We start from the raw sequence: 20,713 nt of genomic DNA on the forward strand, positions 1-20,713 counted from the left end.
CCTATGCCTGTCTACTCAGAAGTAAATCCCATTCTAGTCAATGGGGCTTACTCCCAGGAAAGCATGGATAGGATGGCAGCCTTAATTATTACGCTTGTAGATGTTGGTTTATCTTTGCACTGTTAAGTCCCACTGGATCATCTTCGTGGGCGATGCAGTGCGGAGGTTAGTACAAAACTGATCTATCTGGAAGCATCACTGGAGAGAAGCAGCGATTGAGGCTGCAATCCTACGCACAGTTTCCTGGGAGTAAGCCCTACTGAACTCAATGGGGCTTACTTCTGAGTAGACGCGCCTAGGCTCGGGCTGCGCGCCTCTTGCACGCTGCGCTCTCGCTGCGCGGGGTCTGTGGTGCGCGCGCTCCGCGGAGGAGCAAGTGCAGGGCGGGCGGACGGGCATCCTGCACAGGCTCCCTCGCCCGGGTGGCCGGCGGGGACGGGCGCCTCGCCGCCAGCCCCCTCGCCCGCGGGCTGCGGAGGGAGGAGGGAAGCCCCCAGCGCCGCTGCGGGCATGCGCAGCGCCCCAGGAACATGGCGGAGGCGGCGGGGGCAGCGCGCAGCTGACAGACACGCGAGTGGCGCCGGCGGCTCCCTTCCTGCGGTGAGTGCTGCCGGCAGGGGCTCCGCGTCTCCCCGGGGGCGAGCCCCGTTTTGTCTGCCAGGACTGGAGGCAGAGCCGGGGCCGCCTCCCCCCTTTGGCTGCGGCGTCCTCCCGGGTCCCGCACTCTGTGAAGCGCGGGGACCAGAAGGGGGAAGGAAGGGAAGGGACGGCGGCGGCTGCTGCGCGCCTTCCGGAGGGGGCGTGGGCGCTCCAGGGGTCCCTGCCGGTCACCGGCTCAGCGCACGAGCCTGGGCATGTCTACTCGGAAGTAAGCCCCCTTGCATGCAGCAGGACTTCCTCCCAGGAAAGTGCGCATGGGGTTGCAACCTTAGACCCTCATCAGGCTCCTTGGCGGGGAGCCACTCTGCATCCTGCCCTGCGCACAAGCCTGGGCATGTCTACTCGGAAGTAAGTGGCATTGCATTCAATAGGGCTTACTCCCAGGAAAGTGGGCATGGGATTGCAACCTTGTGTGCATCGGGCTCCTTGGTGGGTCTGGCGGCGGGGGGAGGGGGAGCCACTCTGCATCCTGCCTCCTCTGCTTGGTTTTTTGCACCCTCGCCCTGCAGGGCTGCGGCGTCCCCTGGGTCGCCGGTGCAGTTTGGAGAGCGCGCGCTGCGCTGCTGCTGAGTTTATGGATCTCTCCGGGGAGCAAGAGGAGGCTTGACTCCCCAGTCCGTGGGGGGCGGGGGGCTCCCTCCTCTCTCTTCCCACCTTGGGATCAAAAGAAGAAGGAGGGGAAGAAGCTTGCATTCCTCTCCGGGGAGAGGCGGCTGCAGCAGCAGCAGCAGGAGGTGGGGGATCCTGTGTGCAGCCAGGGGGCACGGCAGGTCTCTCGCTCCCTCCTTCCCGCTCTCTCTGGAAGGCCCCTTTGCTGGAGGCTAGGGGGAAAGAGCCTAGCGGCAGCAGTAGCCATAAACGTGGGGGGGGGGGGGAAGAGGTTGAGGTGGGGGGGATTGCCCTAATCCTGTCCCGTTTTCCAGTGCTGGTGCAGTTCTGCCAGTCGCACGTGTTCCCTTACCTGGGGAGGGGGCACCACTGCAGCTGCGCCCGTGCTGGAAAGTTGGCTAGGATGGGGCCCCCAAAAGAAAATCAAGCCCTGCATCTCCTTGCGGGAGCTGAGCTATGGCAGCTGGCGCGTAACCGCTCGCTCATCCTAACCACGCGGGGGTCTCTCTGCGTCGCCTGGGACGCTGCTGTGCGACTTGGAGCAGGAGTCGTTGGAGAGCCTGGGGGGGGGGATTCCTTGGGCTCCCAGAGCTTTCAAAGAAAGCCCTGCAGCCCAATCCTAGGTGTGTCTACTCAGGAGTAAGTCTCCCCGAGTTGACTGGGACTTACTCCCAGGTAAGAGTGCATAGGGTTGCAGCCCTGTTCCCTTTCCTGGCGCTGCTTTGCGCCCACACCACTTCCCCAGCCCCATCCATCTTTATTTTTTGCTCGCTTTGGTGTGTGTATTTGACAGGAGCAGAGAGAGAGAGACACACCTCCTTGAACTCGAGCTTCTCGCAGGCAGCTCAGTGCTCCCCTCCCTTTTTTCCTCTTGAGGAAGAGGAGGAGGAGCAGGAGTGGCGCCTAAAATTCGATCTAGGGCAGGGGCCTCAGGAGGGCAGATGGGCAATTGAAGAGCAGTTATGCTTCTCCTCCTCCCACTGCTGGGAATCTTTCCCAGACTTGCTCCTGGCCTTTCTTCCCACTCCAGGGCAAAACATTCTTTCAAGTGAACAAGTTTTGGTGATGGGTGGAGAGCTGTTCAACAGAATAGGCAGCTGCTGCCCTTATGTGCTGCAGGAAGCACCTGGAAATGCAAAACCTCCAACCTGTGTATTAGCAGGGTGACCAGATGTCATAACCGCAAAAGAGGTACCCCAAAATGTAGGACGTGCAAGAAAAATGTAGGACACAACAACATAAAAGCTAAAAACACTCCTATATTGATTTCATGGGGTTGATTTCAACACTGTATTACTTATTATGAAATTTAAAACTATATTACATTTAATGTGTACATTCTAAAAAGGCTATGCACTGCCTGCAAACAGGGAAAAGCAGGATGTTTCAGTTCTTTCCAGAACACAAGACTGAAAAAGAGGACATCTGGTCACCCTGTGTGTTATCAAACATGGTTAGTACCCCCCCCCCCGTCACAAAGATATTTGTTTGAAAAATGAGGCATATTTGTGTTTTTCCCCCCAAGATTATATATTTAGGTTTATACCCCCATTGCTGCCCCATTTTCATGCACTAAGCCCCACTGATTTCAATGGATGCATTCCAAGTACATAGCCTACACTGAAATCCAGTGTGTATACCCATTCAGAAATAAGCTGCATTGAGTTAAATGAGACTTACTCCCAGGTAATACAGTATAGGATCACAGCCTTAATACAGCCTTGAAGCTGCTAATGTAGAGCAATCATACTGAGATCTTTGAGATGACAATGAGTAAATGATGTGAGTTTTTTTTTTTTAATCTGTCCTCTAAAGTTGATCCAAGTCAATAATTTTTAAAAGTGCTTTTAAGAGTAGGCCACGCTGGTTACTCCTCGCCATTGAAATGCAGAATTTAGGCAAAGTTTTGTTAATACAAGTATAAAAGAACACATGTACAGTATGTCACGCCAATCCTCACCAACTTTCCATTACCTATGCAACTGCAAAGTAGCCCCAAAGTAAGGGAACAAATGTTCCCTTACCTTGAGTAGGCCTCCATGCTGCCCACCACCACAGAATGCAGTCCCCCCATTTGCTATGGCTGCATTGGCGCTGGAACGTTGGTTAGGATTGAGCTGTATGTGTTGTGAAACCATCATCTGCACATAAGAACACAATTTAAAGAAATGTAGGTACTTAAATACCATTGACTTCAGTGGTATGTGGGCATAGTTAGCTTTCTGTGGATTTCACTCAATTATGAAAATAAGCTGTGTGGAATTTACACAAAAGAAAAACTCTTACGATCAAGGTGTAAAAGTAGATTATGTTTTGCAGAGATTCACATTTACTTTACAGGTATTGTGTTTTCTATCAAATTTGAAATTAAACTTCAATGTTGGTGCTGTGAAAAGAATATTTTATGAATTAGCCACTGCCCATGGCTCAACAAATTGCAGTACAGATTGCAGCATGGTAGTAATTAAGTGGAACCTTACTTTATATAGCTACATTTCATGCTTGGTTAAACTTCAGTAATAAAAAGAACTTTCATGTGTTCGGCTTGTCTAAATAGTTACTTATTATATCCTAAAATATGTTAATTTTCTTTTTTGTTCCCCTGCCATTTCATTTTCTTGATCATTGAATTAGGCTGCAATCCTATCCATACTTTCATGGGGAGTAAGCCCCATTGAACATGATGGGACTTACTTCTGAGTAGACATGCATAGGATTGGGCTGTTCTTTCTGAGTGGATACACATAGGATTGGGCTCTTACAGCCCAATTCTATCCACACTTTCCTTGGAGTATGCCCCATTGACCCTAATGGGATTTATTTCTGAGTAGACATACATAGGATTGGGCTGTGAGTTAGCTATAAGGGATGTTTTTGAATAATCAAATACTTTTTAAACTTTAAACAATGGAAAAAATAAGTTTTTATTGGTAAACATCTAATATATTTAGATGTTTGTATTTAGATGTTTAATATGGTAACATCTTTAAGATGTTTAATTGAATAGCATCTGCCACATTTATTTTAAAAAATCTATTTTGTAGATGTTTTTATTCAGGTTGGCATTTAGAAATTAAAGAAGTTAATTAAAGAAGTTAAAGAAGTAGAGGTTGGAAACGGTTATAGTTTTAACTCTTTTAGTCAAATGTTTTATATGTTCCTTTTATTAATTTCAAATCTTTGAGATAAGTAAGCTGTATGGAAATAAACAAAATGAAATTTGAAAAAGCACCCTTCATTAAAATTTCAATAACTATCCAATGTAAGCATTTCCTGATTATGAATGTTATGTAAACCTGCTGCTGTATTGTCTTCTGCAGACTTCATTTGAAAGAACTGCAAATAACAATAGAGATTTTCCAGTGAATAATAATGTCATTGGGAAGATAGCAATTAGTAATAGGGAGAAGAGTTGTTAAAGAAACCTAAAATGCAGACACTACAGTTAACAAGTGTTCTCATCCCCCCAGCATGTGCTTTTCAGATTGCATTATTAAATATACTAAAAAAATATTAAATAGCCTGATCCATATCTGTGCAGGCAAGTATGATACATGGAAATCCTGACCAGTAACTTTTTAATTCTTTGTAATGTCAAAGCAGCCATGCTGGTGATACATTGCAGGATTTGGTTCATTTGATTTCATTGGAGCTTACTTTCTTTGAGTGTAAGAATTTGAGGAATCTGCAGGATTAAAGCCATTTGTACAACTTAAAGCCATTTGTACTTGTGTTGGTACATAAATCATACCTTTGCTGCCTCTTTCACTGTTAATATGTGATTTTGGTAATACATATTGATGCAGCAGAAATTTAGTGAATGAATTGTCTCTGTTGTGAATGAATTGTAAATGTGCTTAGTACTGTCTGACCAAGTGTTTACTTCTTGTTTCATTGGATATAGGAATGGTCACAGCCATTCCTAGAAGGGTGCGAGCAGGGTTTGAGCCCAGGGCAGCTCAGCCAGTCCAGCCCCCCCCCCCCATTATGGCCATATATTTGTCATGAAAGTGCAAGGACCAAGGCAGTTGCCCCACATAAGGGATGTGGCTATGAGTATGGTGTTGCATTTGCAATATATGGCTAAGTGCTTCCTATTCTTCTGTGTCATTTCATTGAGAATGACAAGAGACCAGTGTCAGAGCAAGGACTCCTCCACATCATAATTTGGTCATTCACTTGGTGTTGCTATCATCACTTCAGGATCGGGACTCTTGACAAGGGAGATAAATCTCTTTCTCACTGTCTGCCAAAAGCATAACTCCCAAGCCATCTCTTCTTTAGCCCCTGTGGCCCAGGGTGCACCCTGCTACTTTTGACAGACTGTTATGGTTCATCTTGGCACATGTGAGAGATTTTCTCCTGGCCTAAAGTGAATTCAGTTCTGCGCCAACTGCCTGAATCTCAGGCATATCCAAACAGGTTGCTGAAATTTTAAGGGGTTAAATGTTTTTATGCAGCAAGGGGGAATAGTTTATCATTGTACTTAGAAGGCAAATAAGGATTAACAGTTGTGATGAGAGTGGTTTTTAGGATAACACAGGAGATGGAAAAAACAAAGTACAGTATTATTTTGTGCTCTCTGATTTCAGTCTTTCAGTAGTTCTGTTATAATACTAGATATCTATTTTATTAAACAAAACTTTTATTAATAAATTGAACTGAATAATTTTACAGTCTCCAGAGTCACTTCTTCAGCCTTACTGCTGGGGACCTGAGTCTTCCTCGGGACAGGTGGCAACAGCTGGAGGGCCTCACTTCCTGAGGTTTCCTTTCTTTTCAAGGAGAGACAAATAGCTATCACTGGATATAATTTGTCTTATTCTCTTGTCACATTGGACCTTCTGGTCTGTATGATGTCTCTGCTGTATGGACTTTTGGTTTGTTTTGTACCTAGAGCATACTTGACATTTTAAGCAAATGCTTCAATCTGTTTCCAACAGGATAAACTTATGAAGTTAGAAAACATGATATTTGAGTTCATTGAGGGCTAATTCACTATCATTGGATGTTCATGAACCTCCCCTTTTTTCCTGCTCCCAGAAGTGGCTCATTCTGTGAGCAGAAAAGCATGAGCTGGGATTTGACTGTACTGCAACAGGAACATCTGTGATAATTGAAGTGTTTTTTCATATGATCTTGTTCATGGAATTTGCTGCTGCAGTACTGCATGTACACAAAATGGGTCAAGTTGGAAGTTTCCTAAAATGATTAGCCTCAGTAACGGTAGTCACAAAAAGTCAGTTCCTGTATTCTTTTGTGTAAAAGACAGCACACTGCTAGTAAAGTGCTATGCAAGGTCTTGGAGTGAGAGAAAAGTGGGTTCAGTGGAGCTGCCAAGGGTGCCTTGACCAGAAACAGTATTAAATGGCTTTGCCTTGGGTAGGGCAGGTTTGAGTAGGAGTAAGTTAGTGCCAAGTCAGTGGACTGGTTGGGATGATAGTGAGCCCTGCCCATTTTGTGTTTAAAAAAAGGCAGCACACATTTCTTTCCCCTTATCCTGTGTGCTGTAGCACACCACATACTCACATGGGGGTGAAAAGTCAAATCTGCTCCTAATTATGCAGTACAGTATAAATATCAGTATTTAAAACAGTACAAATAGGGGCTGTTCAGACATTCTGCAGTACAAGTATGTGGAGCAATCAAACACCTGGGGGATGGGGTGGGACAGGGCATGTGGACCTTGACTTTTAATTGGGGCTGGTGGATGCTATTATCTGAAACAGCCCATTGTTTACTTCTTCCATAATTTGTATTGCAAGGAATGAGACTTGATTTCCATCTCTTCTTCATAAGCAGTGTTCTGTCAGAGCTTGAAAAAAGTCATAGGTATCAATTAAAGGGGTACAATTCACTAGAATTTATCTGTTCAAGCCCTATTTACAGTTATTCATTTTGTTTATTTCAGTATTATCCCATGCTTCCTCCTCTGGAGGGTTCAGAGCAGCATTCACTGCTCTTTCCTCTTCATTTTATTTACACAACAATTCTGTGAGGTAGGTTAGGCTGAGAGATAGGACAAACTCCTCCAGGGAGCTTCATGCCAGAATATGGTCCTAGCTGAGCATTAATTATTATACAGCATGTTACTGGAGCTGAGCCACAGCATGGCCTCTCACATAGCTGTCATACATTTTAAAGAGTTGTGCAGTTGAATTGCCTAGTGAATTGTAGCCTTGGGCATGAAGCATCCAGAATTTTTCTTGGCTTGGTACTTTGAATTTAGAAATTTCTTTGAGTCATATCTGTGCCACTCTCTTTGATATTATGAGCAAGTAAACTATTGAAGATAGAAGTCTTGACTCAAACAGCATTACATTATGTAGCTGAATATTTAAATTTAAATGTCTTCTGATGTATTTTTAATTAAATCAAGACAAATTGGAAGCTTTCTGTGAGAGAGGGGGAAGGGGTTCCTTTGCCATATGTCATCCATTCATTTGACATTTCAGTGGTCAATGGATTTAGATTAACTTGCATACAGAGCTGCTGAAGATTCGACTTCTATTTCAGTGGAGTACAGTATTGTGTACTAAAGTAATGCAGTTGCAAAAAATGGACAGTTAGTCTCTACAGAAAGTTAATGGCACTTGAGTCTCCAAGTTAAAAATACTGTCTTCATAACACTAATAATAAAATTTCACTAATTTTGGTATACCCAATCATTAACATGTTAGATTTATTCTTCTAAAATTGTTTCAGATTCTACTGATTGTGCATTTATCCAATCTATATACCTAATTATTCTGGGATAGTTTTTTTTAGGCTTCAGCATCCTCTTTTGCATCCCTATAGCAGCTCACTCTGGAACACAGAAAATGTTTCTACTTCTTAATCTGTAAAACAAACAAAACCAGATGCATGCAGAGAGTCCTAGGTTACTTACAAGTCATTCAGTGCATGATACAGCTGAGCACTTACATTTCCATTGATTGAGTTAACCATTAATATCAATGGGAATTAAATGTACTTAACTTTGGATGGATTATATCTTTAACATGTAAGACTGCTGAGCTGTTAACCTGCACATTAAGATCTCTAAATAGTGATTTTAATAATGAGAACCAACTCTTAACAGCATAAGCCTATTTATGTCTACTTAGAAATATGTCTCATTGTGTTCAATGGGCCTTACATTCAGGAAAGTGTGTATAGGATTGCAACCTTAATCATGGTAATTTGAGGGAATTTCAATGTTTAAAAGTGAATCAGCATTTTTTGAATGCTCTTATTCTGTCCCTACATGGCGCAGTGACTGATCTCCCATCCACGTTATTGATCAAATCTTCGCACACTTAGCTTCAGCTGCAGTATCAATGGTTTCAGGCCATTTATTGAGCATATGAAGCATTATTGTCTTGTATTTTAGGCTTGCAACAATAACTAAATTAACAGCATCAGAGATCCTTGCACAGTTCATGTTTGGGCTGTGGTTGAATAAAGCTGTTCTCACTTAGTGTTTTGCCTACTACTTTGGTAGGCATTCTCAAAGGATGAAGCTACAGTAAGTAGCTCTTCAAACTATCCAGTATCATTGATATAACTGATGTTCTGATTTTAAAATCCCAAGTACTTACTGTTCTACTTTTGTTCTTAAGGTCCCGGATACTTGTCTTTTTGAACACTGGTAACCAAGAGTCATTTACACTCAGGGTCTCTCTTCTGTTTATGTTGTTCCGATGTTTATAAATCTGTGTGGCCTTTGTAAATCCGAGTGTGAAATGACTGGCAGTGGCCAATACCTGTTTTAGTTTAAAATCCATTCTGTGCCCAGTCTCAACTACATGCTCCACAGTGGCTGATTTTTCAGCTTGTTGTAACTGGCCGTATCTCATGTTCTGCTATCATTGTCTTTGTACTCCTCTTGGTGGTACCAATGTATACTTGTCCACAACTGCATGGGACCCAATATACTCCTGCCACAGAGAACTCTTGCATCCTTAGCCAATCGCAGAGCCTGTTGTACTTTGATGGTAGGTTTATATATTGGCCAGATGTTTGCCTTCTCCAACGGTCTCCCAATACAGTCTGTCACATTTTTAAAATGAGAGAGAAAGTCTTGAGCTCTTGGAACAGGTTGTTCTACATTTTGATATCTATTAAACTGTTGGGGATGTATCGCTGTCTCAGTTTTCCTCATGGAATACTCATTTGTCCGCAGAGCTAGTTTCGCATGCTCCAACTCACTTTGTAGGTTTGGCACCAAGACCTGCCTGGCTCAGGTAACCAGTGATTTCATCACACCTCTCTTTTGCTTTGGCTAGTGATTAGAACACCTGTTAAGGTACCTGTCTGTATGGGTAGGTTTTCTATACATGTGATGACCCAATGTTAAATCTTCCTTACAAGTGATCAGGAAATCAAAGAAAGGACATCTTGCACAGTTCACTTTACTGCTTTGAGTTAGACTCTAACTTGTGCAAGCAAGCAGCATGAAGGGGTCTTTAGTCCCCATTCCCCCACACAGTTGTCCTTCTTACCTCCCAAAAGCCTAAGAAAAGAAGACTCTTGGGAAAAGGTGTGGGATGAGGCATAGGGGCTGCAACGGAAGAGGAAATTCCTGAAAACTGAGTATTGCTTCAGTGAATGATAAAGTAAAATGTGCAAATGAGAATTCCAGCCTGTGATTATTTTCACATAAGTTTACTCTGTAATCTTGTAGAAAAATAAGAATCACAATTATGTGAGAAATAAGGATCACCAAACAGAAAGATTCTCAGGTAATGGAGTAGCACCTGTTAAAACTTAGCTTTCACTAAAGATTCAGAGTGCCAAGTGGTACAGCTAAAGAAGCAAGTAATACTTTTTAATTACTCAGTTTTGTATAGGATTAAAGTAGTGGGATGCACAACAAAATTTTGCATCCTTTCAACCCTGATACCCACATTCTGAATGCTATATTATGTTAAAAATCTCAAGCAGTTCCATTGTCCATGTTCCCTTCCCCCCACTTTTCTGCTGTTGTTTTTCCAACTGTCACTTAAGCATTCCGTGAATCTTTGGAGTAACTGATGGCCCAGTCCTATTGAGGGCCTGCACTGGTGGAACACACGTTCCATCTGTGCATTGTGACAGTGCAAGGTGCAGGAGCACCTTGCACTTTGTGACAGTGTAAGGTGCAGGAGCCTTCCTGTTGGTGCTGGTGGTAGTTGGAAGGCCTGCCAGAGCAGGTAAGTTCAGCACAGGGATGGGGAGAGTGGGGGGGGGGGTTTGAAAGGGGCTGGGGAGGGTGAAAGGGGCTGGTGGAGGGGTGGGTGGCTGGTGGAGGTCTGGCCTGAGAGGTGGGGCATGATCAGCAGCGTTGATGTACACTGTATCCAAAGCCCCTTCCCTGAGCTGATCCGCCTGCACGGATGAACACGTGGCTCCGAGTTGACCTGTTTCGGTTGCTGGGACTTACTCCAGGGCAAGGGACTCTACCCTGAAGAGACCCCCAGCACCCAAAAATCCCCAGCAGGATGCATCATAGCTTGCACCTGTACCTCTGTACCACCGCACTGGGATTTATATTGGATTGGGCTGTGAGTATGCTCAGTCCACATCAGGCTCCTTTTTTTTTTACTTGAGTATACAAACTTGTGCTCTTCTGTGTTCCTAGAGAGTCCCCCCATAGGTAATAAGGAAATAAGGTAATAGGAAATAAGGTAGAAACAACTACCTTATTTCTGGGTCATCTCCTTTATAATGATAGGCACTCAACCACCTGAGTTCATTGTTAGTATTAGGAAACAAGAGGGATCTGCCAAAATGGTGTAACTTTTCAATCCCAGTACCCAATTGGCTCAAGCATGTGCAGTTGGCTCAAACTTCTCCCTTCCTCCCTCCCTTCACATGTTCTGCTGCTGTCTTTTTTCAACTGCCTCTACAACTTTCCATGGCTCCGGGGAGGGGGGATGGTCACCAAGCGTGTTTAGCCTGCCTCAGGATTTTTGTTTTTCCTCTTTGTTTTAACGTACAAACATATCTACTTCTGTATACTTAGACTCTTGAATACTGTAGATACCCGCCTGTAAGGTGAGAAATTTTTACCACAAAATCCAGCGTAGACCATCTCCTCTTCCTATCTGCAGGTGAGGTGGTCACTCAGGGGATCAGGGCAGCTTAGGTGTGTTGCAGCAAGTATGAGCTCATCCTGTGCTTTACTTCTCCCATTGCAACTAGCCAGCACGTGACTGGGCAGGCAGGCTGCCACTGAGTCTTAAAACCTATCAACTCCAAACTCAGTACAATTGCAGATTGGGGAAAAAGTTCCCCTTGCTTCCTCTCTCCTCCTGTCCTCCCTCCTGGCTATTCTGTTGCACAGAAGGGGTGAATGGCGCACAGTCCTGCATAGGCATCTTGTTAATGTCTTCAAAAACAGTGGTGCAGCTGATATTCTTTCCCTCTTTCAATCAGGCTATAGGGCAATTAGGCTACAGGGCAAGTTGCAGCTCTTCTTCACAAGCACTGGCATACCTGGGGGGACAGATGGGGCAAATGCCCCGAGCGCTGACCCTCCAGGGATGCCTCTCAGACCCTCACCCCTGCCCCCCCCAGGAGGAGCGTCCAGGAGCGCTGCGGAGAGGCAGCTTGCTGCCTCTTTGTCAGCGCCTTGACATGACTGAGCTGCCCCCCTCCCCATCTCCTTTATAGGAGGATAGGAGACATGCGCCCTGGAGAGGCACTGACGCTCTAGGGCGCCCATCTCATCTCCTCCTATAAAGAAGGGGGGCGGCCCAGTCGGCGCTGAAATGCTGCCTGAGAGGCAGCTTCCCGCTGCCTCCCAGGAGCGCTCCTGGGTGCCCCTGCTTCGCCTCTGAGGGCGTCCCACAGAGGCGGAGTGGAAGCGGCGTGAACCTCTTCCAACTTTGGAGGAGACGTGTGCCGCTTCCCGGCCTGGGGCGCCCCTGCTCCGCTTCTGAGGGCATCCCTCAGAGGCAGAGCGGAAGCGGCGCATGCCTCCTCCAACTTAGGAGGAGATGTGTGCCACTTCCCGACCCGGGGTGCCCCTCCTCCACCTTTGAGGGCGTCCCTCAGAGGCGGAGGGTAGCGGCGCGCACCTTCTCCAACTTTGGAGGAGACGTGTGCTGCTTCCTGGCCCAGTGCACCCCTGCTCCGCCTCTGAGAGAGTCCCTCAGAGGCGGAGTGGAAGCAGCGCATGCCTCCTCCGACTTCGGAGGAGATGCTTGTCGCTTCCCGACCAAGGGCGCCCCTCCTCTGTCTCTGAGGGCGACTTCGGAGGAGACGCGTGCCACTTCCCGGCCCCCTTGGGGCCTTCTGCACGGCTTACAAGCGGTGGAGGTCTCCACTGCAGCGGTCTGGGGCCACTGGAAGTAGCCCCATACCGCTGCAATGGAGACCCCTGCGGCTAGGAAGGCTCCACGGGGGCCTTGGCTTTCTCCTCCATTCCCCCTTGTTTTCAAAGGGAGAACGGAGGAGGCAGCTGCGCGGAAGTAATTGTGGTGACGATGGCGTCACCGCAATTACTTCCGGGTCAGTTGTGCGGGGGGGCAGAGAAGGGGGAATGAAACGGGATGCAGGGATGTGGAATACTGGGGGTTGCCCTGGGTGCGGGACCCCCAGGCACGCCTCTTCTCACAAGCACCTTTGCCTAAGTTTTACCCCCAACTTATCTGAAGGTCATGGAACATTCCATGATTTTTGCTGAAAACCTGCCCTCACCTTATTTGTGAGATTGTCTTATAGGTGAGTATCTGCAGTATGTTGGAACCATCATTTTGTCCTGCATGGTCCTGTGTCACATACAAACCAATACGCATTCAACCATCTGGATTTTCTATTAGTATGTATGATGTATATAAACATTGGTTCTGAGTCTTGTACATTAAGAAAGATGTGCTATTTGATAAACTGTCCCACTCAAATGATAACCCCTCAGTTTATGTGGCAGTGTGCTGTGTGGTGGTCGTTGTGATGGATTTGGATGAGGAGCTATTCAAATCCTTGTCATTAAACATTCTGGGTAGTTGTGGGGAAGACACTTTCTTTCACCTAACAATACCACAGAAGGTGTTGTGATGATAATATGAGATAACTCTGAATTTTCTGAGTTGCATGGAGGAAGAGTGTGATACAAACATAACTTGTATCAAATATAACCTGGAGAGCTAAGTAAAATTTTTCTTTACTTGCTTCTCTTGGATGGCCTGGTTCCCGCTGGCCCACAGAACGCATCTGCCTCTATGTCTGCACCCATGAGCTGTGCAGGCTGGCCAAGGATAGATTGTGCTGTTGTCTGTTTAAAGCAGTTGTTCCTAACCTGGGGGTTGTGACCCTCCAGGGCTAACAGAACCACTGCATTTTTGTCGTGAAACTGGAAGTGGGTTGAGATACTTTATTTGCTAATACATTTAAAACCTGTGATATTTTATGTATTAATGTACTAGTTTATGTGGTTGGAGTTGTGAAGCCGAAGTAATCAAGATGATACATACTTTTTTTAAATTTGTGAATGAAGAGTCAGTTTTAGATCTTTCTGCAGCTATTTTGGGGGGGAGGATAAGAAGGCAGAGTTATCTCTTAGCTATAAAGTTAAAAGGCACTTCAGTAATCTAAATGCAACCTAACTGTAACCCAACTCCAGATCTGTAGCATGTTCATCACTTAACCATAGTTTAAAAAATAAAACTCTTAAACATCTTCCTTGCAGCAATGATGAGTTGTTTTGAATATACATTAAAAGGTGATAAGGATTTGATCTAGATTTAAAACAGTTCAAGCAGTTTAACGGATTTTTTAAAAAAATGAATATCTTAGGTTAAAACTGTTATTTTAGTCTGACAGCATTTTATCTTTTGACCCTTTCATTGTGGTCTCAGAGTTATGAACTCATGTTAATCAGTAAAGGAGTTCCAGCAAATGAATTTCAAAATGGATTGCAGTTACAAATAATAAATAGGAGGATGAGGGATACTGCAAAATAAATAATATAATTCTATATTTTATGTGGATACTGTTGCATTGAAATGCAGTATGGTCTAATCACTGTCCTGGAATGAAACTATTAGCAGCTTCACATGTTTTTCCCAATGGTGGAGATTGATCAATTCAGTGTATCTTGCAACTTCATGGTCTATAAGTTAGAAATGTAATTTAGAGTTCCCACAATTCTAATGAAACAGGAGGGCTACAGAAGAATATCTTGGAAGCTGTCTATTGTCCACGAATGTTCACTTGGATTGTATTGCTGTATTAACAGGCAGTTATGCCTCTAAAGTGGCAGACTCCTGAAATGCTAGAATTTTTTTTTTATGTTTTAAATAGGCACTTCAGTGGCTGAGAGGGAAGGTTATCACTGCTGGGATGGAATCTTTATTACAGGAGCAAGTGCAATCTGTTGGCTAGAATAGCAACAAAAAAGATAAAAACCACACACTGTTTAAAGTAGTTTACACATAAAGGGGCCCAGGAATTCAGCATGACCTTTCATAGTTTATTGCCGGCAGAGGAATCACTTTTGAATGTGTTTGACTTCCAGCAACTTTTTGTAATGTTCCAGACTAGCTTTCATTTAAACAGATTTTCATTTCTTTCTGTTTTGGGGAGATCATACAAATGTGACATGTATTATACATATTGCTTGTCTTAACATTGAACTGTGTTAGGACACATGTGTACCAAGAGTACATGTAGCAGTTTATATGTTCAGAATATATCTGCAAACAACTGTCAGATTTGTGTTAGCTGTGTAAAATAGCATACTATGGGAGTTCAGAGAGTTTTCTCCCCCAAAGAATATCATTGCCATCTGAGTATTTATTTTATTTGCAATAATTGTCTGCTTTTGTAACATAATGGTTCTCTGAGTGGTATTTAAATAGCAGATAATAATTACTTCCCTGAAATCCAGAATTGTAAGAGTTAGGTTAGTGCCATTGTGAAAAATAAGCAAATGTACATATCTTGGCACACTATTATAAAGTATAATACATTAAAATAATGCTTTGATACCAATTTAAAATGTTGTAATTATTCTGGCTAATATGTAAATATTTAATGAACATGGATGTTTGAAATTATGTTTTAAAAATTATTATATGTAAATTAAGCTTTACAGATAAAAACAGTGAGGCATACAATAGTATTAAGACAAATGTCGATGTATCTAACTGTATATATTGTCTGCATTTGCAGCACTATTTCTAAATACAACTTATTTGCAACAGCCTGGTTGATTGCTGTAGCTTGGTGGGCTGTGCCTACCATACCATTGCTCTGGTGAGTATACTGGCTGCCCATCCCATTGCAAGACCAATTCATGGTGTTGGTGATGACCGTTAAAATTCTATATGACGTAGGTCCAGAATACCCACCGACATAGGGTGGTGGTGGGTGGTCATGGGGGTGGGCATGCAGGGAGCAGGAGACAGGAGCAGGATTCGGCAGTTGGGCTGGATCCTAACCCCGTTCCCAGGTAGCCTGAGCCGGCCCCGAGCTGCTTGGATTTGCACCGCCTCTTGAGTTGGCACAGATCTGAGTAGCCCCATTGGGGATGCTGTGGTTCTCCCTGGGGAAAGGGGAATTTTTTCCCCTTGCTTCAGGCTGAGCCTTAGCCAGCCTGAAACTTGCGCTGGATACAGTGCAGGCCTCCTGGCCTGCTTGTTCCAGTGCAAGTTAGGATTGCACTGCCCATGCAACAAGCAGCCAATGGAGGCTTGATGGGCAGAGCTTCAGTGTGTGCTTTTCATGCACATGAAAAAGCCTTCCCATCTTATCAGTGTTTGTCACATGGTGTCTGGCTGGCCTCCCAGTTTGGAAGTAACTGGCCATAACATCACATGGCAGTTGGCACATTGCCACATCGTATGTGGCAGTGGATCTTAATTACTGAATTCTGTCAAAATTGCCATGATAATAACAGTATTCACCATCAGTTGTTAGCATTATACTTTGACATGTTCCCAGTAGTTACTTGGTACACAGCCTTATTCTAACAAAAGTCCTGTGCTGCAGTGCAGCTGTGTTGATGCAGCCTCCACTGCATCCAGGATGGGAATTGCTGCTGCTGGAGGTTTCCCTGGAGAAAGAGGACATTTGTCCCCTTACAACAGTAAAACCCCAGCAACCACAATGGGGCTACTTGGATGTGCTCCAGCAGTATTGCTGGCACAAATCTGAGCCACCCTGTATCAGGCTTAACCAAGCCCAGGAAGAGGGAAAGAATATGGTGTTCTACAGCCACTGTTCCACCCCCTCCTGGGCCTAATCCATCTCGCTTTTTTTTGCCCCATAATGCCTCCCCCACCGCCATTCCGCCCATCTGGCCTGTTCTGACGGGCACAGGCCTCCAGGTTACTGCTGGCGCAGTTATCCTTCACACTGCCACAAAGTGCGCATCTGTTGTGCAAGCAGTAACTGGCATAGGGTTTGGCTTGTCAGTTGCATTTTTACAAATCACTTTGAGAAATCAGGCATTCTCCTCTGTAGTTTGGAAGTTTAAATCAAATACAGTAATAGGAATTTCTTTATCTTGACCTTTTTTTCTTCGTTTGCTGTCAAATTGTAAACGTACAGGTAGAAGATGAGGGTTTTTTCAGACCACAAAAATGGAAAATCAGTTTGTAGCTAGTAAGTACAGGTTTGGGCTGTGACACTTTTGTTTTTGTTTCCTTAGAAAGTAATAGTATTAAAAACTATTATCAGGTTGCTTAAAAACTAGTTGATCTAATGAGGTCTGTTTCCAAAGGGCTTTTGTAACTTTCACATGGCCAGTGGAGCTTTTCTATTCCCTTTTCTCCATGAGGCTCCATCTGTTTCCTGAAAAGCTACTCTAGAAATTTGGAGAATCACCCAGAGGGGATTTGACCTGTGAAAGACTGCTGATGGGATAGCTAACCTCTCCATTTTGGGGAGAGGTACCTTTCATTTGTAAGTGGGATAATCTACATCTAAACTCAATTTAAGACAGGGGTGCTCACACTTTTTTGGCTTGAGAGCTACTTTGAAACCCAGCAAGGCCCGGAGATCTACCAGGGGGGAAGGAAGCGTCTGACAGACACCCCCTTTAATGTATGGAGCCCCTGCTGGAGTCTAGTCAGTTTTGTCAGTTTTGTTGCTGCATGCCTGAAGAGCAGCTAAAGTGTCAGTTTCAGTGTCAGTTTAGCTAAATATGTCAGTTTCGTCTAGTCACTAGACAAAACTGACATATTAACAGTTTGGAGAGACAGGGCTCCGCGATCTACTCATTTTGCCTCGCGATCTACCGGTAGATCGCGATCCACCTATTGAGCACCCCTGATTTAAGATGAGAAGTTGATAAGTACTTTATTGTATTTTTCGGTACTAATTGTACTAGTACCTAACTGTACCTAGGTCTTAGGAGATAAAGAGCCCAATCCTATCAAACTTTCCAGCACTGATACAGCCATGCCAATGGGGCATGTATTGGATCCTGTGCGGGGGTGGGGCAGTCACAGAGGCCTCCTCAAGGTAATAGAATATTTGTTGCCTTACCTCTAGGCTGCATTGGGGCTGTATCAGAGTTGGAAAGTTGCATCAAATTGGGCCAAAACAGTATTCGTCAATTCCCTGGCTTGAATTGGATATAGTTGCAAGCCTAGGAAATGAACAGAATTAATCAAGGTTGCACATCTCAGGCAGAATCACAATACATGACTGATGATAATGTAATTCAATTGTTAATTCAGCCTTATGACAGAACTTGCAAAACTAACAGACTCGACGAGTTAAATTTGTCCTTCCTTTTCTTTTCTTACAAGGGTTAAGATGTTCATGCTTATTTTTTATCTCAATATCACTTTTTGGATTCCTTCTAGTTACTTTATAATATTATTTTGCATTTGGCCTAACCTGTTGTGTTACTTTTTCATAGGAAGCCATTGTACTGAAAAGAAGAGCTGACTGGTAGTACGTTTGTGATTTCATTGTGGGAGGCAGTTTCAGACATCTTACCATGGGAAAAACAGCAGCTAAAGGTAATGTCAAAACAAAAGGATCACAAAGGGGGAAATACTGCTTTTGCTGCAGAACTAGAAACTACAGATGACTTGTGGAGGCCCAAACCCCTCAGGATAAAGGCCTGTATCAGGACCAGAAGCCTTATAAGATGGAGGGAGGACCCTGAAACAGTTTTCTGCCATCTGAAGTCCCATGTGAATGGGACTCGATGGCCTGTAATGCTTTTTCTGCACTGATGACAATAAGATGGTATGGGCAACTAGAAGAGGCAATTAAGCAGGCTGTGGTTCTTTTCTTCCTATCTATCTAGGCATGAGAAGCATGCTGTGATTGACTGAAACCAAAGTATTTCTGTTAAATTGGATTGTGAATTGGCTGTTGACTGGTTCAGGTCCAAGTATTCTTGCGTAACTGGTTGCAGATTGGGTTACTTAACTGAGCAATACAACTAAAATTCAGTTTTAGTTGCCTTAACTTAGAGACCCTGCAGACTCATTAATTCTGTTCATTTGAATGAGCCTGGGGCTGTGTGACCCTTCTTTGTTTCTCCTGTGAGAAACCTTTTTCTTTCTCCTTTTTCTTACTGCAGGTAAAACTACACAGCGAACTGGGGAAATCCCATTTATCCGAAGGACTAGAAAGTTTTATCTCTCAGGTTCAGGAAGATTCTGTGTTCAGAGAAATGCAGGATCACGCTGCTTCAGTCATTCAATTTAAACCTTCAGTGAGGGAAGACCTGGATGAGACAGAGACCTAGTTAAATAGGCCTCACATCTTTTTAATTCAGCCTTATAATCTTAGGAATTGTTGAACAGCTTTGAAAGAGATCTGGGATAGTCTTTGAGCATCTGCCTAGGAAGACTGTAAGGAAAAAATGACTTAGCTGAATACACCTGTACAGTGTATCTTGCAATTATTTTTTCTGTTTCAGTTACAGGGGAGCCCCCATATCCACGGATCCTGTATCCACGGATTCACTTATCCACAGATCAGGTCTGGGCCCTCCCAGTGCACACAGCCCCATGCACATCCCCTCCACCAGGCACCCCCAGGCCTTATAAGGCATTAAAAATGTAACTTCCGGTTTCTTCGTGAAACCAGAGGTAGCTTTTTTTACCTACAGAGCTCAGTCTGAGCTTGATAGATGCCAGGAACAGGTGGCCTGTGCTGAGCTCAGAGGTTAGGGGAGTGAAACTCCCCTTGCTGCCAGGGTGGTGGCCCCGTCACTCCAAACCTGAGAGTATTGAGATCTGTTGCAACTATTAATTTTGCTATATAAAGAGCCCAATCTTATTATTTTAACCCCCCCACCACTGCAGCAATGCCAAACTGGCGAATGCTACATCCGTGGTGGGGGTGGGGGTGGGCAAACCAGGAGACTTCAGGAGGGAAAGGTGATTGTGAAATTCCCTTACCCTCGCATAAGCCTTCTGACCTGCAGTGAGTCTCTTCAGACCTGCGCTGGCAAGTTTGCCAGTGCAAGTCTGAGGAGAGAAACAGGACGGGGAGGCTGCTGCCCGCAGGGATAAGCTCTATTGTAGACCATCCATGACAGATCTTCCCCCTCCTGCAGCCCCCCCCATTATGCCTTCCTTCCCACCATCATTCCACCCTCCAGCTTCCCCCATCATCTTACCTCTTCCAGTTAGCAGGGATTCCACAGAGACAGGATGGCGCAGGCATTCCCGCCGGCGCTCTTGACAGCATGCTGACTTTCACGCTGTCGGAGTGCCATTTATGACTGGTGTTGGCTGCCTTATAAGTCATGGCTTATGGCTTTATGGCTCACAGGAGCCTCGCAACCATCATGTGGTGAGGTGAACATTGGGTTCAAAATGACTTTGGTTGAACAGTGGTACATAAATATTCTTAATAATAACAACTGTGGTTAGGATAGATCAGAAGTCAGTATTTGTTATTATGGGAGGCTGTTTTGGAACCCCTCATGGATACATGAATCCATGAATACTGGGGATGCCTCTCCCTACCCTGCTCTTTTCCCTTGCCTCTGGAGGGTCTTCTGAGCCCAGCAGAGGCCATGTGCATCCGCCCACAGCCTCTGCTGGGCTCAGAATGACTGTAATAAGCAGAAAAGTCACTTCTGGGTTTTTTTCAGAAAAAAATGGAAATGACATTTTTATGCCTTTATACGTCATTATGAAGGCTGGGGAAGCCCCAGGCTTCAGAAGACCCTCTGGAGCTCCCTTTGCCTCTGGCGGGGATGCACTTGCAGGGGGCCCCACAGACCAATCTGTGGATAACTGAAACCACAGATATGGCCTTCCCTGTATTCCTTGAAATTCATGATTCCATGTTCTGTGAGTTAGGGTGCTTTGCCTTGCCAAGGAATGTATGGGTGTTTTTCTTTTAAGTGAACACTTTGACTTGCAACTCCTAAGCATCACTTTTAGAAGTTTCCTAAAAGTGCTCCCTGTTTTTATATATTATGTTTTATACATTTTAAATATTTGCCTGAGCAAATAATCAATTCATTAAATTTTCTCAAATTTTTTTTACCATTTTA

General features: G+C 44.5%; 1 protein-coding gene across 4 annotated transcripts in view; it reads left to right on the forward strand.

Annotated features, from left to right (window-relative positions):
• Positions 1-524: 524 nt before the first annotated feature.
• Positions 525-20,713, forward strand: part of SCML2 (Scm polycomb group protein like 2) — a 62,749-nt gene continuing 42,560 nt past the window's right edge. For 2 of the 4 annotated variants that reach the window (XM_066620782.1, XM_066620784.1), the window contains exons 1-2: positions 525-600; positions 18,104-18,206. In XM_066620782.1, coding sequence (XP_066476879.1) covers positions 18,185-18,206 — 22 coding nt within the window. In that variant the 5' untranslated portion in view covers positions 525-600; positions 18,104-18,184. Of the gene's footprint in view, positions 601-927; positions 1,009-18,103; positions 18,207-19,123; positions 19,183-20,713 lie in introns of those variants that run through there. The other 2 variants (XM_066620783.1, XM_066620785.1) reach the window with 2 other exon arrangements.

Source organism: Tiliqua scincoides, chromosome 3 (genome assembly GCF_035046505.1).
Source record: "Tiliqua scincoides isolate rTilSci1 chromosome 3, rTilSci1.hap2, whole genome shotgun sequence".
In the NCBI taxonomy this organism is placed as follows: domain Eukaryota; kingdom Metazoa; phylum Chordata; class Lepidosauria; order Squamata; family Scincidae; genus Tiliqua; species Tiliqua scincoides.